The sequence below is a fragment of the Rutidosis leptorrhynchoides genome, chromosome 7 (genome assembly GCF_046630445.1).
Source record: "Rutidosis leptorrhynchoides isolate AG116_Rl617_1_P2 chromosome 7, CSIRO_AGI_Rlap_v1, whole genome shotgun sequence".
In the NCBI taxonomy this organism is placed as follows: domain Eukaryota; kingdom Viridiplantae; phylum Streptophyta; class Magnoliopsida; order Asterales; family Asteraceae; genus Rutidosis; species Rutidosis leptorrhynchoides.
The window spans coordinates 7,000,707-7,020,736 of NC_092339.1; the positions used below are offsets into that span (position 1 = coordinate 7,000,707).

The window sequence follows — 20,030 nt, forward strand, 5'->3', positions numbered from 1 at the left end:
GGACATTAAATGCTCGTCGTCCTTTTGTTTTCTCTTTTTCGCTTAATAGTTTGATATCATATGACTTGCGTCATATAACATCAAACTGGGGGGACTTAATGATACCGCAGCCCGCATGCGCATGTAACATACACACGGGCATGCGCTATGGTGCGTATGCGGGGTGCTCTCATGCGTCATGCGGCATGCGGATCCGTATCTGGTCCCTTTACGGCGGTTGCTTAGCTAACAAGCAAATATCTTTTCCATAATTATATCCGTGATTCGGGGGAGATGGTTATGGAAACGATTATCACTATCCTATGACGGTTCTAGAATTAGGGTTTGCCTATAAATACAAACCCTAATCGTCGTTAGCAACATACCACGTTACGTAGCCATCTTCTACCACACATCCTACGTAACTTACATCCTCTATCATCTTCTAAAGGTTAACAGGTTAGTTCTTTATTAACTGGTACCTACAACCTTGCTTGGGGCCTTCTGATCGACGGACGTCATCGAAGGTGGACTTAATCACTTGGCCACCCCGCCGACATCATCATGTCGGCCAGGGTTATTCACGGTAGCCGGACCGGAGAGCCACGTTCTAAGATCCTTAAACCCCTCCTTTACGTTGAGCAAGCATGTTAAGACCCCTCGGTTAAAATATGCATGATCACATGATAACATTATAAGTCAGCAAAATTTCTTACAACTACTCAATAACAATTAGTAAACATCCTCGCATGACTATCTTCTTTTTTACATCAGTCTGGGATCACCCAGGGGCACTAAACCACTAACGCATTCATCTCCCGTAGTTGCATAACCCACCCAACTACTACCATGCAGGAAACCCGTACCAATCCCGAGGGCATGACTAGTAAAACCCCTTTCCTCGCTTCCCCCGCACTAAGCGAAAGGCGACGCGGCTGGATACTTCAGGTCAGAGATAACATTGAGTACAATCTTGCAGCCTGACGGATTCGAACTCTTGACCTCTCCCTAAGAGAGGCAGACCACTACCAGTTGAGCTACAACTCAATGTTACTCACATGACTATCTTAACAAATCTCAAATCAACCACGCAGGCTTGCCTGACTGGCCACTTAGGTGCCCGATGAAGCACATCACCTGGGTTTGAATCTTGGCAAAGCCACTTCGTTCAAAAGGGGGCGTGATAGAGGGTGCGTCTTGTGCGCAAATCACCCAGTATCAGATCTCGCGATCATGAGACTTGATTACTCGCGATTTAAGCTAGGAAGTCAATGTACTCGTTCACAGGAATAAAAAAACAAATCTCAAATCTCATAATTTCATTTCAATTTAATTAATTTCCTAACGCAGGCCAACTAATTTCAATTTTACCGCATAACACTTCCAATATGCAATATCTTGCAAGTAAAGCAAACACAAAACCTAAATAAATACACAAGCTGCCATATTAATTAAATTCATCAACAAACTTCAATCAAATTCAACTCAAACAACAAGATGAAGATCACCGTGATGACTGCCGATGAACAAATTATAACCCTAGAAGTTGACCCTAATGAATCTGTATGTATCGATACATATACAAATTCATTACATTTATTTTCAAGTTTTAATCTTTATAATGAAATGATAATGATCTTATAATTGACTTGTATTTTGTGCCCACAGGTGGAAAATCTGAAAGCTTTGCTTGAGATTGAGGTAATATTTTGAACTTACTAATTACTCTTTCTTTTCTTTCTTATATAAATATAAATAAATATAAATTAATTATGTCGAATTTAGTAGTAAAGGAAATTAGGTTGTATTCAGCATTGTGATCCTGTGATTCTTTATGTAGTTTTATAGCTGGCCTAGATGTAATCAGTTTGATTATTTGACTTTTTATATAATTATCTTTGGATATATGTAGTTAGGAGAATATGCTACTAAATACCTAATTATCACAATCAAATACGATCCCATCACAAGTTTCGTCACACAATGTGTTTCAGTCTTAGATTTATTGTTTTATGTTTTATGATAAGTAGAGTCGAGTGCCACTACAACAACAACAGCTGCTTTTTAATGGAAAAGAGATGAGAAATGCTGAAACTTTGAGTGGTTTGGGTGTTGTCGATGGCGATTTAGTGATGATGGTTTCAAATACTTCGTCTTCAAGGTATATTTTAACTGTGCTTTGTTACTTATAAGCTTATGTCTGATATAGCCACTACAGATTAGTGGCAAACAAACAGTTCTATGTGAAAACTATTGCAAAAACAAAGAATGTTGGCCGAAGTATCATACTTGTCACTAAATATTCAAAGCTACTCATACATCTGATTTTTTATTTTTATTTTCAAGAATGTGGGCTATTTGTAATAATCTTTTGATGTTCTGGTTTATGCTAAATAATGAAAATTTTGAAATTACAGAGTGTCAAGCAATGAAGTCATGAATCCAGATGGTTCTGCAGTGAATCCAGCTGCCTTTCAGCAGCAAATTCGAAATAATTCAGATTTGATGGCCCAATTGTTTCAGGTGGAGATATTAGTTTTCCTTCAGTTATCTAATACGTTTATAGTTTTGAGTTTCTGACCCGTTAAATGTGAATGACAGAGTGATCCAGAGTTGGCACAAATCATTCTTGGTAACGACCTAAATAAGTTGCAGGATCTCTTACGAATGCGTCACCGTCAGAGATCTGACTTAAGTCGCCAACAAGAAGAAGAAATGGTAAGCTTGTTACTTGTTACATCTGTTACACTTTGGCCTTGAAAAAAAAAAAAAAATGTTTTGTTTTTATTTTCAATGTTTTTTTTTGGTAAAAGTGAAGTATATTTATACCAAATAACTGTACAATACACGGGCAGAGGATGATCTAACACAAGGAATACAAGACAACACACAACACTTTCAAAAAACCAAGGCTAAAAACAAGGCACCAATACCATAAACCCATATGGACCCAAAATAACAAGCGAACTTAGATCAATCTGTCCCATCTTTCATGACACGCTAACACTAAGAAGCAACACACATCAAATGCTGAAATCTTTTAGTTCCAGATTTTCTCAGCCTGCTGCACATTTTGAGAACGTTTGACTTTCAGAGTCAACAGTTTGACTTTGATGAATTCTTGTGTAATTTCCGATAATTCTTGCTCATTCTTTTTCATACCATTATATAATCGTTTATTTCTCTCCTGCCATATATTATACACAGTTGCAGCAGTCACAATTCTTGTGATTGCACTCCAAATCTGGTTCTTAAATGAGTTCTCCAAGAAAGTCTATGTAATCATACACATATTGCGTGTATGTTGGATTTGAGCTTTAAACAAATGAAATATATTCTAATTTGTTGTTTTGACAAAAACAGGCACTACTTTATGCTGACCCTTTCGATGTGGAAGCACAAAGGAAAATTGAAGCTGCAATCCGTCAGGTATGTTGTTTTCAATGTATTACATTTTAATGTTAATGTTTTAATTTAAATAATGTTAAATTTTATTTTACAGAAAGGTATTGATGAGAACTGGGCCGCTGCGTTAGAACACAACCCTGAAGCTTTTGCAAGGGTGGTGAGTATTCTTTGCTATCACGTTCTAAACATTAAAAGTTTGATTTTTTTTCATCATTATAATGAACATCTTTTGAATCATATATTCAGGTCATGCTTTATGTTGATATGGAAGTCAACGGTGTTCCCATAAAGGTAATGATCGTAGTGACATTTTTAATTCTGTTAAGTTCTTATATGTGTACTCTTTGTATTCAGGCTTTTGTCGATAGTGGGGCTCAATCAACCATAATATCAAAAACCTGTGCTGAACGTTTGGGGTATGTGCATTTTGCATTTTGCATTTGTGTCATTGTTAAATTATACTAATTACTTTTGGTTGGAAATAATAATCATGCTTTCGTCATCAAATTATACTAATTACTTTGACTTTTTGTAGATTACTAAGGCTTCTAGACCAGCGATATAAGGGCATTGCTCACGGAGTTGGCCAGTCCGAAATCCTCGGCCGGATCCATGTTGCTCCGATTAAGGTAAATCTCACTAGAAGATATTCATCTACTTAACTAGAAAATTAGCTTAAATTGGTGATAGTTTGTAACTTGTTTTCGATGTATATGTTTACCATCATCTTATGGATATTGAATAATTCGATTATTGTAGATCGGCAGTAACTTTTATCCCTGTTCTTTTGTCGTGTTGGATTCTCCCAACATGGATTTTCTTTTTGGTTTAGATATGCTTCGTAAGCACCAGGTAATTTCCATATTTAAGTTTGCTTTAACCAATAACTAGTGATCAATTTTGTACTGATAGTAATAGCGTCACCATGTACAGTGCACAATTGATCTGAAAGATAATGTTTTGAGAGTTGGTGGAGGAGAGGTTGCTGTACCATTTCTGCCAGGTTCGTTTTTCTTCCGTCTCGAAGATCAAAACCTTTTACATTAACGACTTTGAAGTGACAAGTGCCTTTTATTCTCTATAACTAAAAGCACTCGTTGGTTATGCAATTATGCACTAGTGTTGGAAAAATGGTTTGTTTAGACTGGTTGGGTATGTGTACGGGTCGATATGGGTTTTTCTTATATGAGGGTTAAGTTGGATACTTATTTGATTATCAATGAATTCTAAATAATTAATACACCATTTATAACTACAAAATTAAAATTGCAAAAACCACAATTAAACTTTTATAAGTAGAATGATTTAGAAAATTTTAATGAAAATAAACTTTGGTTGATATTTGACATGTCAGACCAGTTTACTCGATTGACCCATTGGCTATTTAGCTAGATCTTCTGATTCATTTAGTTTGAGATAATTACAAGTAACTCAAATTAGCCGGCGGCATCATATATAGTCGATTAGTCAGGCACGTAACTGTTTAACCGTCTTTTGTAAACTAACAGAAAAGGATATACCACGCCAATTCCTAGATGAGGAGAAGCTACTGAAAGAAGCTTCTAGCTCTGGAGCTCAAGTAAGATATTACCAACATTAATCATTGCCTTTTTATAACAAGTTTTTATAAAGTAATATAAATATAAATATAATATATGTGGCCTGATGTTTATGCTCTTAGAAGTGCAACTGATATTGTGTTTGCCATGCTCATATAGCCATATTTTATTATATCTTATTAAAAATTAAATTTAAATTCCAGACTTTATCTGCTTCTGCACCACCACTGAACAACACTCAAACTCCATCTGGAGGTCCATCTTCAGGTTAGTATGTCTTGCATACAATGTGCGATGTGCAAATCTGTATAATATTAATTTGGATTTATGCTTGAAAAAATTGAAATTTCAAATTCTCAAAACCTTTGATTCAAGGGAAGTAATTATGTTTTGGTCATCTTGCAGGATCTGACCGTGGTGTTCCAACACAGGTGAGTTTTAATAATTTTACTATATAGAAGCTATATATGAATAGCATCAAAGTAATAGATGAACTGAAATTTGTATGATATATGTGGATTTAGGGACCTGAATTTGAAGCGAAAATTGCAAAGCTGGTTGAGCTAGGGTTTAGTAGAGAGGCGGTTATTCAAGCTCTTAAGTTCTTTGATGGCAATGAAGAACAAGCAGCTGGATATCTTTTTGGTGGATAAACTTCTACCAACTTATTGTGACATTTTAGTTTTCTCTTTGCAAATTCAAATGTGTACATTGATTGTAACATTGATTATCTCTTTTGGTATATGAAATTGTTGACTTTCAAGTTGCTGGTTATACGCTGAATGAATGATGCTTCACTATCCGAATTCCAAATGTTGTGCTACAATCTTTTAACAATCTATATGGTCTATTGCACTCTGATAAACAATTTCTATTTAATTAATTTATTGCTGCGAAAACTTAAATATTGTTATAATTCAGTAGGCTTATAACTACCTTTAGTGGTTTGATTCTTGATGTTATAATTCAGTAGGCTTATAACTACCTTTAGTGATTTGATTCTTGATTTAGAATACTAATAATGAAGTGTAAGAACAAAGATGATAATGGAGAGAAAGAAAGAAACACTTTGTAAGTGTGAGAAATGGTGCAAGTTTAATGCTTGCATTCATGGCTATTTATAGCAAAAATATCACAAGTTTAGGTAATACAATAATATTACTTTTGTGTATCAATAATTGACTATCCATTTATATATATATATTTATATATTATAACACTCCCCCTTGGATAGCAATTTTGTTTGTTGAAGATCAACTGTAAGTTACTGCCTCGTTAAAAACCTTGCTAAAGAAAACCCAGTGGGAAAAACTTTAGCTAAGGGAAAAAGAGTGCAGCATGGAGTTGACTCCCCCTCAAGTAGACATCGCTTCGGTTGTTACATCTTTTGAACATGTCTCATGCCAATGTTATGAACGTGTGTTCTGAAAATAGCAGTTGGAAGTGCTTTCGTGAAAAGATCAGCAGAGTTTTTGCTGGATTGAACATATCTCATTTCAATCTCGTTGTCCTTAATGAGATTTTGAGTGTATGAGAAGAATCTAGGAGGTATGTGTTTGGTTCGGTCACTTTTGATATACCCTTCTTTCATCTGTGCTATGCAAGCTGCATTATCTTCATAGATAATTGTTGGACTTTTATCGCGTTCTAGTCCACAAGAATCAGTAATGAGTTGTGTCATTGATCTCAACCAAAAACATTCTCGAGTAGCTTCATGTAATGCAATCACTTCGGCATGATTTGACGATGTAGCAACAAGTGTTTGTTTTTGAGAACGCCATGATATTGCAGTAGCTCCATTTAGGAATACATATCCAGTTTGAGATTTAGCTTTATGTGGATCAGATAAATAACCTGCATCTGCATAACCAACCAAATCTTGTTTTGATTCGTTAGAATAAAATAATCCTAAATCAGTAGTTCCTCGAAGGTATCGAAATATGTGTTTGATCCCATTCCAGTGTCTTTTGGTAGGAGCAGAGCTGAACCTTGCCAACAAATTAACTGCAAAAGAAATGTCAGGTCTTGTACAATTTGTAAGATACATAAGAGCTCCAATTGCACTAAGATATGGTACTTCTGGTCCAAGAATGTCTTCTTGATCTTCACATGGACGAAATGGATCAGCTTCAACATTGAGTGATCTAACAACCATAGGAGTACTTAATGGTTTTGCCTTGTCCATATTGAAACGTTTCAAAATCTTTTCAGTATATGTTGTTTGATGTACAAGTAAACCATTAGGCATATGCTCAATTTGTAAACCAAGGCAATACTTGGTTTTTCCGAGATCTTTCATTTCAAATTCTTTCTTTAGAAGTTGAATGGCTTCATGGATCTCTTTATTTGTACCTATGATGTTAAGATCATCAACATAAACAACTATGATCACATATCCGGATGTTGTTTTCTTAATGAAAACACAAGGGCAAGTAAGATTATTTGTATACCCTTTGCTTATCAAGTAATCACTTAATCGGTTATACCACATACGTCCCGATTGTTTTAACCCATATAAAGATCTTTGTAATTTAATCGAATACATTTCTTTGGGTTTTGCATTTGATGCTTCTAGTACCTTAAATCCTTCAGGTATCTTCATATATATATCACTATCAAGTGATCCATATAGATAAGCAGTCACAACATCCATGAGATGCATTTCTAAATTTTTAGAAACTGCCAGACTGATTAAGTACCTAAAAGTAATTGCATCCATAACAGGAGAATAAGTTTCTTCATAATCAATTCCCGGTCTTTGAGAAAAACCTTGAGCTACAAGTCTAGCTTTATACCTTGTAACTTCATTTTTCTCATTTCTTTTTCGGACAAAAATTCATCTGTATCCTACAGGTTTCACATCTTTAGGAGTGAGAATGATGGATCCGAAAACTTTTCTTTTATTGAGTGATTCTAATTCAGCTCGTATTGCTTCTTTCCATTGAGCCCAATCATGTCTATTTTGACATTCAACCATAGATGTTGGTTCTGGATCATCATCATTATTCATGATGTCATATGCAACATTAAATGAAAATTTCTCATCAAGATTTTTCATTTCATTTCGGTTCCATAATATTTTTGAATATGCATAATTGATTGCAATTTCTGTATTGACATCATCAATCTCCTCTGCAGTAGGAGTACTGATTTGTGGTTCTTCTTGAACACTTTCTTTTACTTCATTATCAGCTGATTTTCTTTTTCGAGGATTTTTATCCTTTGAACCGATTGGTCTTCCACGTTTCTGACGTGGCAAAGATTCATGAGTGACGTTATTGCCAGCTTTTGGAATTTCAATTCGAGCTGGAGTATTTACTGCTGGTATATATGATTTTGTCACCGTTTTTGTATCTGTAAATGCATCAGGCAATTGATTTGCAAGTTCTTGTATATGCATTATCTTTTGAACTTCTGTCTCGCATTCTTTTGTGCGAGGATCAAGATACTTTAATTGAGGTTCACACCATGAAACATCATTTTCTTTATTTTTCATTTCTCCCCCTAATCTAGGGAACAATGTTTCATTAAAATGACAATCAGCAAAACGTGCTGTAAAAACGTCACCTGTCATAGGTTCAATATACCTTAATATTGAAGATGTTTCATATCCAACATATATTCCCAACCTCCTTTGAGGACCCATTTTTGTACGTTGTGGTGTCGCAATTGGAACATACACTGCACAACCAAATGTTCTAAGATGGGAAATATTTGGCTCTTGACCAAAAGCAAGTTGTAGGGGGGAATATTTATGACTTGCACTTGGTCTGATGCGAATCAATGCAGCAGCATGTAAAATTGCATGACCCCATATAGATACAGGGAGTTTTGTTCTCATTATCAATGGTCTAGCGATTAACTGTAAACGTTTAATCAATGACTCGGCTAAACCATTTTGTGTATGCACATGAGCAACAGAATGTTCAACAACAATTCCTATAGACATGCAATAGTCATTAAATGCTTGAGATGTAAATTCACCAGCATTATCAAGTCTCACCCTTTTAATGGTGTAATCAGGAAAATGAGCTCTCAATTTAATAATTTGGGCAAGAAATTTTGCAAATGCCACATTACGGCTTGATAACAGACAAACATGAGACCATCTGCTAGATGCGTCTATTAGAACCATGAAATATCTAAATGGTCCACATGGTGGATGAATTGGTCCACATATATCACCTTGAATTCTTTCAAGAAACATTGGTGATTCTTTCTCAACCTTAAGTGGTGAGGGTCTAGTTATCAATTTTCCAAGAGAGCAAGATGTACATGGAACCATTGTATCATGATGGATTTTTCTATCCTTTAGTGGATGTCCATGAGTACATTCAATAATCCTTTTCATCATTGTTGATCCTGGATGGCCTAATCTGTTATGCCATAAACTGAATACACCAGGATCAATATATTTTTCGTTAACTACCATATGTATTTCTGGTACATTTGTATGTGTATAATGTAATCCAGAACTAAGTCTTGGCAGTTTTTCAACCACATGACTCTTGTCAGTGATACTTAAATATTTCTCATTTTCTGTTGTCACTGACTGATAATCATACCCGTTAAGGTATATGTCGGAGAAACTCAATAAATTTCTGCTTGACTTGGGAGAAAATAAGGCATCATTTATTAAAAATTTTGTACCATTTGGTAGTATGAAATTTGCCTTTCCTATCCCTTTTATCAAGTTAGCAGGTCCTGATATTGTATGTATAGTTCCTTCCGTTGGTTTTAGATCAATAAAATATTTCTCGGATTTAAGTATAGTGTGTGTAGTTCCACTGTCTGCTATACAGAGATCTCCACCACTTGATTGATGTTGTATTCCAGCAAAATTCATATTGAACTTCATATATAAGAAATAAATAGTGAGTACATTAATATTACACAATATTTTAAACGCAAATAGATAGTACTGAAACATTTAGCAAACATAATGACAAAGACAGACGATATTAAATCGTTTATTTTTCAAAAGACACACAACTTAAACATTCAAGAAATCTTCATATAAATCAGATGGTTTCTCAGTGACTGTTGGATCAATATTATCCACAAAATTTACTTCCTTTTCTTTACCTTTCAGCGAATCCTGATACATCTTAACAAGATGTTTAGATGTTCGGCAAGTATTAGCCCAGTGGCCCATTCTACCACATCTGTAGCAAGATTCTTCAGAATTTTTAGAAGAATTTTCTTCAACATCTTGTTTAATGGGCTTGTTTTGTGGTTGATATTTATATTTTCGTGGATTACTATTTCTTTGACCACCACGGCCACGACCACGACCACGTCCACGCCCATTACCATTACCATAAGGATGGTTTCTACCATAGTTATGGCTTTTGGCATGATGATGGTGATGGTTATTATAACCACGACCTTGCCCGCGTCCTTGTCCCTGTTTATAATTATTTGCAGTATTTGCTTCAGGGATTGCAAGTGTACCAGTAGGACGGGATTGCTGATTTTTCATTAATAGCTCATCATTTTGCTCTGCAACTAAGAGATATGAATTAAGTTCAGGATATGTTTTGAACTTTAGCATTCTCAAATTTCTTTGCACTGTGATGTTTGCAGCATTCATTGTGGAGAAAGTTTTCTCCATCATGTCTGCATCACTAATTTCATGTCCACAGAATTTAAGTTGTGAACATGTATTATACAGAGCTGAGCTGTATTCATTTACTTTCTTAAAGTCTTGGAACCTTAATGTTCTCCATTGTTCCATTGCAGCTCGAAGTAAAATTTCTCTTTGATTATTGAATCTGCTTTTGAGACCTTCCCATAAAACATGGGGATCTTCTACAGTCACATAATTATTTTGTAAGCATTCATCAATATGTTGATGAATAAAGCAACATGCCGTAGCTTGTTCTTTTTCAGAACAAGTGTTGTTTTCATTTATGGTTTCAAGAATGCCCATTGATTTAAGATGCATTTTTACTTTTATAACCCATGGCATGTAGTTGTTTCCAGTTGATTCTAAAGGAGTAAATTTAAGCTTTTCCAGATTCGACATTTTCTATTATCAAAAATTAAAACAAACATCATGATAAATTAGAGTCAATTTATATTCATAAGTATATAAACATTAAACATAAATTTAATATAACATAAATGATAAGTAGGTGACAGTGTCGACCATGTGTAAGTAATCATAAATAAATGTTATATAACAAAAATATAAATATTAGTAAACATAAATGAAAATTTGGCGACAGTGTCGACCATATATTTTTTCAGGTGGTATAACCGACCTATATCATTCTGGTGGTATAACCGACCATATATCATTTTGGTGGTATAACCGACCATATATCATTTTGGTGGTATAACCGACCATATATCATTTTGGTGGCAGAGCCAACCATATTTAGTATTAAGATTATCGTGCTGATAACGTGTTATAATTCAGTAGGCTTATAACTACCTTTAGTGGTTTGATTCTTGATGTTATAATTCAGTAGGCTTATAACTACCTTTAGTGATTTGATTCTTGATTTAGAATACTAATAATGAAGTGTAAGAACAAAGATGATAATGGAGAGAAAGAAAGAAACACTTTGTAAGTGTGAGAAATGGTGCAAGTTTAATGCTTGCATTCATGGCTATTTATAGCAAAAATATCACAAGTTTAGGTAATACAATAATATTACTTTTGTGTATCAATAATTGACTATCCATTTATATATATATATTTATATATTATAACAAATATAAACCTTATCTATATCATGAATACTCACCTGTTTTACAAGAACAGGGTAGAAACCAAAAGTACTATCAACAAACCAAGCCCACAAGTGAGATATTACACACCTGGCAATCTCAGCATATAAGAATTTAAGAGTTTATAGAAATTTCTTACGGAGTACTATCTTTTATGCCTTCTGTAAAGTACAAACATAATGCATGCATTCAACTATAGACTTTTTCTAGTCATTAAAGATTTCGGACACGCATTATTGGTTTGTACATTTAAGAAACTCAACAAACCACACAGATAAAAACTATTTCAATAAATTAATGACACCGAAATTATATTTGAATCCAAAAATGGAAGAACATAATCCCTAGTAGCTACTCATGCTTTCCAGTTTACAATCCCAGAAATTACTACAAAATATTAACTCAAAATCTTTACGCTAATCTTGATGTAACATTCCTCAGCTTAGAATATACCTTTCCAGCAGGTGATCCCATAATAAGAGTGCACAATAAATCTCTTGCAACTTTAATGTTGGCAAATGATCCCAATATGTGAATCTTCGTGTCTGCAATAACAATTCTTGTCTTCGTTGAATTCTCAATAGCAAATTTTGTTTTACCTCCTTTCCCAGACAGTCTTCCAATAGCACGAGAAAGATGCTCTCCTTTGAGGGTCTTCACATCCTTAATCTCAAACGAATCAACATAAAGTTCATCCAGTCTTAGCAATGCAACTGCATCGATCAAATCGAACCCAAGCATGAAAGCATGAACAAAATCTGCACACGTTTGAAGGTTACTAACATCTAGAGTATCCCGTCTAGTCATCATCTCAACATTTCTTGTCTTCACGTTCATACGAATATCAACCTTCATTTGATCGTATATAGGCGTATATATATCCATCCATACTTTCATCAGTGGTGTATACCTAATTACCTATGCTTCGGGACGTAAAATTCACGGAACTGGACTTGGCCATCGAAAATCTCATGAGCTGTCAACGGCTTATAATTCGGCTTTGTAACAACTTTAACTTCACTAGGACCAGTCTGTTCAACTTCCATGGAAGATTGGAAGCAGCTCCTTTGTTCGATTGCATCGTGTATCTACAACACAATTTTACAAGTAAATCAAGAAGGCTATATATATCATCTGTATATAAAGGTAAATATGATTATCAACTAAATTAAAAGTAATTGTACAGGTAGATTCAAACACTTGTAGCAGATGAGAATGCACCAATCTAATTATACCGAATGTTCTTTGAACATGGCTTTCCGGTCTGACTTTTCAATTAGACTTTCCGGTGAGTTTTCTTGAACTCTTAAACATGACTTTCCGCTCTGACTCATCTGTTTGACTTTTCTGTGGGTTTTCTTGAACCTTTTAACTTGACTCTCCGGTTTGACTTTCAGTGAGTTTCTTGAACATTTGAAGTTGATTTTTCGGTCCGACTTTCTGATGTGACTTTCCATTTATTTTCGTTAAACCTTAAAACTTGACTTCCCGATGTTTTTTTTTTTTTTTTTAAAGGCAAGCCCCCCAAAGTGTAGATAGTGGGGATTGAACATTTGAACTTGAATTTCCGGTTTGACTATCCTGTCTAATTTTCTGGCGAGTTTTCTTGAACCTTTTAACTTGACTATCCAGTCTAACTTTCCGGTCTAATTTTTCGGTTTGAAGGTCTGACGTGTTTTCTTGAACCTTTGAACTTGACTTTACGGTCTGACTTTCTGGTTTAACTTTCCAGTGATTTTTCTTGAATCTTTGAGATTGACTTTCCAATCTGACTTTCCGGTGAGTTTTCTTGAACATATGTACTTGACTTTCCGAAACGACTTTTCGATTTGAATTTCCGGTCTGACTTTTCGGTTTGACTTTCCGGTCTAACCTTCCGGTTAGACTTTCGTGTGAGTTTTCATGAATTTTGAACTTGACTTTTCAGTCCGACTTTCCGTTTTGACTTTTTGGTGAGTTTATTGAAGCTTTAAACTTGACTTTCATGTCTGACTTTCCAATTTGACTTTTGGGTGACTTTTCTTGAACCTTAAACATGACTTTCTGGTATGACTTTCTTGTTTGACTTTCTTGTGAGTTATTTTAAACCTTTGAACTTGACTATGCGGTGAGTTTTCTTGAACCTTTGACGTTGATTTACCCGTCCGACTTTCCGGTTTAATTTTCATGTTAGTTTTCTTGAACCTTTAAACATGAATTTCCGGTATGACTTTCCAGTTTGTGCATTGTGCCAACTCATAATTCTAAGAACACATGCTAGCCAACTTTGTGTGAACTAACTCAATGGTTGTGTGTTCATGCAAAAAAAATGTGTAATATCAACGTTTCAGTTCATATAACAGTTTGATAGGTAGAGTTTTGGTGTATAATGCTTGGAATCTGCATCAATCTTTTTATCAAGTGCCAACATGACAAGCAAAAAGTTTGTCGTACGGTAGGAGGATGCCAAATTGCTAAAAAAAACTGCCTAGATCATTTTAGATAGGACCGGATTAGTATTAACTATAATTGGGCTGCTTGATACCTGGTGGTGTTGCAATTGGCCCAAACCGGAATGTGCCAGGCTTAAACTTTTGGTGTAGTGATTGAAGTCCAATTTGTCTCTACATTAACAGAACATTGGTTATGGACTCATTAGTATTTGATTTTGCAAAGTTGTACAGGAAAAATAGATTCGCTAAATACAATCAGATTGTGATAGTCGCGTTTTTTCTTTCAAGGAAAAGATAGTCGTGTTTTTTCTTTGAACATGGATCAACCAGGGGGACTAAACCACCCACGCGATCAACTTCGGCAGTTGCATAACCCACCCCCAACTGCTGCCTGGAGGAAATCCAGACCATCTAATCACACGGCCGATAAAACAGCCCTCCCCGCTGCCCCCGCAACGCGATGTGCGAAAGGCGGCCTTGGGTAGGTTTCAAGATCAAAGGAATATCCTTGTGTGCAATGGTCTATTACCCCAGGAAATCGAACTTTCCCATATATGGACCATTACCACTAGACTAACAACACAAGGATAATAGTCGCGCTTTTATTTTTCTCACATAATTAACTTCACAAAAATAATCTTTATTTGGATTTGGATACATATACAGGAACATTTGTAAAATTGAAGCTGGCTATCATTTAGAAATGAAGAAAGTGATTGAACATATATACTCGTAACCGAAAAGGATCAATTTTGTAACTGGTAAGAAAGAAAAAAACTTTTCTAATGAGAACTTTAAGGGTTGTCTTGAATACATAAAAATATGTTTAACTTGTTTGTACATTCACTCTTTTATGAAAATAACATTTTTTAATGACAACCCTAAAAGAGTTATTATTAGAAAAAAAAAAAAAAAAAAAAAAAAAAAAAAAAAAAAACTCTGTTTGTTATAATTCAGTAGGCTTATAACTACCTTTAGTGGTTTGATTCTTGATGTTATAATTCAGTAGGCTTATAACTACCTTTAGTGATTTGATTCTTGATTAAGAATACTAATAATGAAGTGTAAGAACAAAGATGATAATGGAGAGAAAGAAAGAAACACTTTGTAAGTGTGAGAAATGGTGCAAGTTTAATGCTTGCATTCATGAGTATTTATAGCCTAAAATCTCAATATAAAAATACATACTTTGTGTACCAAAATTGACTATATGTATACACCAAAATTGACTATCCATATCTATATTATTATTATTATTATAACACTCCCCCTTGGATAGCAATTTTATTTTGTTGAAGATCAACTATAAATTACTGCCTCGTTAAAAACCTTGCTAAAGAAAACCCAGTGGGAAAAAAACTTTAGCTAAGGGAAAAAGAGTGCAGCATGGAGTTGACTCCCCCTCAAGTAGACATCGCTTCAGCTGTTACATCATTTGAACATGTCTCATGCCAATGTTATGAACGTGTGTTCTGAAAATAGCAGTTGGAAGTGCTTTCGTGAAAAGATCAGCAGAGTTTTTGCTAGATTGCACATATCTCATTTCAATCTGGTTGTCCTTAATGAGATTTTGAGTGTATGAGAAGAATCTAGGTGGTATGTGTTTTGTTCGGTCACTTTTGATATACCCTTCTTTCATCTGTGCTATGCAAGCTGCATTATCTTCATAGATAGTTGTTGGACTTTTATTGCGTTCTAGTCCACAAGAATCAGTAATGATTTGTGTCATTGATCTCAACCAAAAACATTCCCGAGTAGCTTCATGTAATGCAATCACTTCGGCATGATTTGATGATGTAGCAACAAGTGTTTGTTTTTGAGAACGCCATGATATTGCAGTACCTCCATTTAGGAATACATATCCAGTTTGAGATTTAGCTTTATGTGGATCAGATAAATAACCTGCATCAGCATAACCAACCAAATCTTGTTTTGATTCGTTAGAATAAAATAATCCTAAATCAGTAGTTCCTCGAAGGTATCGAAATATGTGTTTGATCCCATTCCAGTGTCTTTTGGTAGGAGCAGAGCTGAACCTTGCCAACAAATTAACTGCAAAAGAAATGTCAGGTCTTGTACAATTTGTAAGATACATAAGAGCTCCAATTGCACTAAGATATGGTACTTCTGGTCCAAGAATATCTTCATGATCTTCACATGGACGAAATGGATCAGTTTCAACATTGAGTGATCTAACAACCATAGGAGTACTTAATGGTTTTGCCTTGTCCATATTGAAACGTTTCAAAATCTTTTCAGTATATGTTGTTTGATGTACAAGTAAACCATTAGGCATATGCTCAATTTGTAAACCAAGGCAATACTTGGTTTTTCCGAGATCTTTCATTTCAAATTTTTTCTTTAGAAGTTGAATGGCTTCATAGATCTCTTTATTTGTACCTATGATGTTAAGATCATCAACATAAACAGCTATGATCACATATCCGGATGTTGTTTTCTTAATGAAAACACAAGGGCAAGTAAGGTTATTTGTATACCCTTTGCTTATCAAGTAATCACTTAATCGGTTATACCACATACGTCCCGATTGTTTTAACCCATATAAAGATCTTTGTAATTTAATCGAATACATTTCTTTGGGTTTTGCATTTGATGCTTCTGGTACCTTAAATCCTTCAGGTATCTTCATATATATATCACTATCAAGTGATCCATATAGATAAGCAGTCACAACATCCATGAGATGCATTTCTAAATTTTTAGAAACTGCCAGACTGATTAAGTACCTAAAAGTAATTGCATCCATAACAGGAGAATAAGTTTCTTCATAATCAATTCCCGGTCTTTGAGAAAAACCTTGAGCTACAAGTCTAGCTTTATACCTTGTAACTTCATTTTTCTCATTTCTTTTTCGGACAAAAATCCATCTGTATCCTACAGGTTTCACATCTTTAGGAGTGAGAATGATGGATCCGAAAACTTTTCTTTTATTGAGTGATTCTAATTCAGCTCGTATTGCTTCTTTCCATTGAGCCCAATCATGTCTATTTTGACATTCAACCATAGATGTTGGTTCTGGATCATCATCATTATTCATGATGTCATATGCAACATTAAATGAAAATTTCTCATCAAGATTTTTCATTTCATTTCGGTTCCATAATATTTTTGAATATGCATAATTGATTGCAATTTCTGTATTGACATCATCAATCTCCTCTGCAGTAGGAGTACTGATTTGTGGTTCTTCTTGAACACTTTCTTTTACTTCATTATCAGCTGATTTTCTTTTTCGAGGATTTTTATCCTTTGAACCGATTGGTCTTCCACGTTTCTGACGTGGCAAAGATTCATGAGTGACGTTATTGCCAGCTTTTGGAATTTCAATTCGAGCTGGAGTATTTACTGCTGGTATATATGATTTTGTCACCGTTTTTGTATCTGTAAATGCATCAGGCAATTGATTTGCAAGTTCTTGTATATGCATTATCTTTTGAACTTCTGTCTCGCATTCTTTTGTGCGAGGATCAAGATACTTTAATTGAGGTTCACACCATGAAACATCATTTTCTTTATTTTTCATTTCTCCCCCTAATCTAGGGAACAATGTTTCATTAAAATGACAATCAGCAAAACGTGCTGTAAAAACGTCACCTGTCATAGGTTCAATATACCTTAATATTGAAGATGTTTCATATCCAACATATATTCCCAACCTCCTTTGAGGACCCATTTTTGTACGTTGTGGTGTCGCAATTGGAACATACACTGCACAACCAAATGTTCTAAGATGGGAAATATTTGGCTCTTGACCAAAAGCAAGTTGTAGGGGGGAATATTTATGACTTGCACTTGGTCTGATGCGAATCAATGCAGCAGCATGTAAAATTGCATGACCCCATATAGATACAGGGAGTTTTGTTCTCATTATCAATGGTCTAGCGATTAACTGTAAACGTTTAATCAATGACTCGGCTAAACCATTTTGTGTATGCACATGAGCAACAGAATGTTCAACAACAATTCCTATAGACATGCAATAGTCATTAAATGCTTGAGATGTAAATTCACCAGCATTATCAAGTCTCACCCTTTTAATGGTGTAATCAGGAAAATGAGCTCTCAATTTAATAATTTGGGCAAGAAATTTTGCAAATGCCACATTACGGCTTGATAACAGACAAACATGAGACCATCTGCTAGATGCGTCTATTAGAACCATGAAATATCTAAATGGTCCACATGGTGGATGAATTGGTCCACATATATCACCTTGAATTCTTTCAAGAAACATTGGTGATTCTTTCTCAACCTTAAGTGGTGAGGGTCTAGTTATCAATTTTCCAAGAGAGCAAGATGTACATGGAACCATTGTATCATGATGGATTTTTCTATCCTTTAATGGATGTCCATGAGTACATTCAATAATCCTTTTCATCATTGTTGATCCTGGATGGCCTAATCTGTTATGCCATAAACTGAATACACCAGGATCAATATATTTTTTGTTAACTACCATATGTATTTCTGGTACATTTATATGTGTATAATGTAATCCAGAACTAAGTCTTGGCAGTTTTTCAACCACATGACTCTTGTCAGTGATACTTAAATATTTCTCATTTTCTGTTGTCACTGACTGATAATCATACCCGTTAAGGTATATGTCGGAGAAACTCAATAAATTTCTGCTTGACTTGGGAGAAAATAAGGCATCATTTATTAAAAATTTTGTACCATTTGGTAGTATGAAATTTGCCTTTCCTATCCCTTTTATCAAGTTAGCAGGTCCTGATATTGTATGTATAGTTCCTTCCGTTGGTTTTAGATCAATAAAATATTTCTCGGATTTAAGTATAGTGTGTGTAGTTCCACTGTCTGCTATACAGAGATCTCCACCACTTGATTGATGTTGTATTCCAGCAAAATTCATATTGAACTTCATATATAAGAAATAAATAGTGAGTACATTAATATTACACAATATTTTAAACGCAAATAGATAGTACTGAAACATTTAGCAAACATAATGTCAAAGACAGACGATATTAAATCGTTTATTTTTCAAAAAACACACAACTTAAACATTCAAGAAATCTTCATATAAATCAGATGGTTTCTCAGTGACTGTTGGATCAATATTATCCACAAAATTTACTTCCTTTTCTTTACCTTTCAGCGAATCCTGATACATCTTAACAAGATGTTTAGATGTTCGGCAAGTATTAGCCCAGTGGCCCATTCTACCACATCTGTAGCAAGATTCTTCAGAATTTTTAGAAGAATTTTCTTCAACATCTTGTTTAATGGGCTTGTTTTGTGGTTGATATTTATATTTTCGTGGATTACTATTTCTTTGACCACCACGGCCACGACCACGACCACGTCCACGCCCATTACCATTACCATAAGGATGGTTTCTACCATAGTTATAGCTTTTGGCATGATGATGGTGATGGTTATTATAACCACGACCTTGCCCGCGTCCTTGTCCCTATTTATAATTATTTGCAGTATTTGCTTCAGGGATTGCAAGTGTACCAGTAGGACGGGATTGCTGATTTTTCATTAATAGCTCATCATTTTGCTCTGCAACTAAGAGATATGAATTAAGTTCAGGATATGTTTTGAACTTTAGCATTCTCAAATTTCTTTGCACTGTGATGTTTGCAGCATTCATTGTGGAGAAAGTTTTCTCCATCATGTCTGCATCACTAATTTCATGTCCACAGAATTTAAGTTGTGAACATGTATTATACAGAGCTGAGCTGTATTCATTTACTTTCTTAAAGTCTTGGAACCTTAATGTTCTCCATTGTTCCATTGCAGCTGGAAGTAAAATTTCTCTTTGATTATTGAATCTGCTTTTGAGACCTTCCCATAAAACATGGGGATCTTCTACAGTCACATAATTATTTTGTAAGCATTCATCAATATGTTGATGAATAAAGCA

General features: G+C 34.8%; 1 protein-coding gene and 1 pseudogene across 1 annotated transcript; one reads left to right on the forward strand and one right to left on the reverse strand.

Moving 5' to 3' along the window:
- Window positions 1–1,375: 1,375 nt before the first annotated feature.
- LOC139857498 (protein DNA-DAMAGE INDUCIBLE 1-like) lies at window positions 1,376–5,773 on the forward strand. Its single transcript, XM_071846277.1, has 16 exons — window positions 1,376–1,542; window positions 1,648–1,680; window positions 2,010–2,140; window positions 2,397–2,502; window positions 2,581–2,697; window positions 3,343–3,408; window positions 3,482–3,544; window positions 3,634–3,678; window positions 3,742–3,803; window positions 3,923–4,016; window positions 4,147–4,239; window positions 4,321–4,390; window positions 4,896–4,966; window positions 5,150–5,213; window positions 5,352–5,377; window positions 5,471–5,773. Exons 1-16 carry the CDS (start codon window positions 1,477–1,479, stop codon window positions 5,597–5,599), a joined length of 1,236 nt encoding a protein of 411 aa, XP_071702378.1. The 5' UTR covers window positions 1,376–1,476; the 3' UTR covers window positions 5,600–5,773.
- A 6,313-nt stretch (window positions 5,774–12,086) lies between these two features.
- LOC139860580 (uncharacterized) lies at window positions 12,087–12,976 on the reverse strand (annotated as a pseudogene).
- Window positions 12,977–20,030: the final 7,054 nt, after the last annotated feature.

What these genes read in the sequence shown, in the direction of transcription:
- LOC139857498 (XM_071846277.1), top strand. Translation starts at nt 1,477, where the DNA reads ATGAAGATCACCGTGATGACTGCCGATGAACAAATTATAACCCTAGAA. An exon ending in TCAAATACTTCGTCTTCAAG is followed by an intron (nt 2,141 to 2,396) that starts GTATATTTTAAC and finishes TTGAAATTACAG; the next exon opens with AGTGTCAAGCAATGAAGTCA. An exon ending in TGCTGTACCATTTCTGCCAG is followed by an intron (nt 4,391 to 4,895) that starts GTTCGTTTTTCT and finishes GTAAACTAACAG; the next exon opens with AAAAGGATATACCACGCCAA.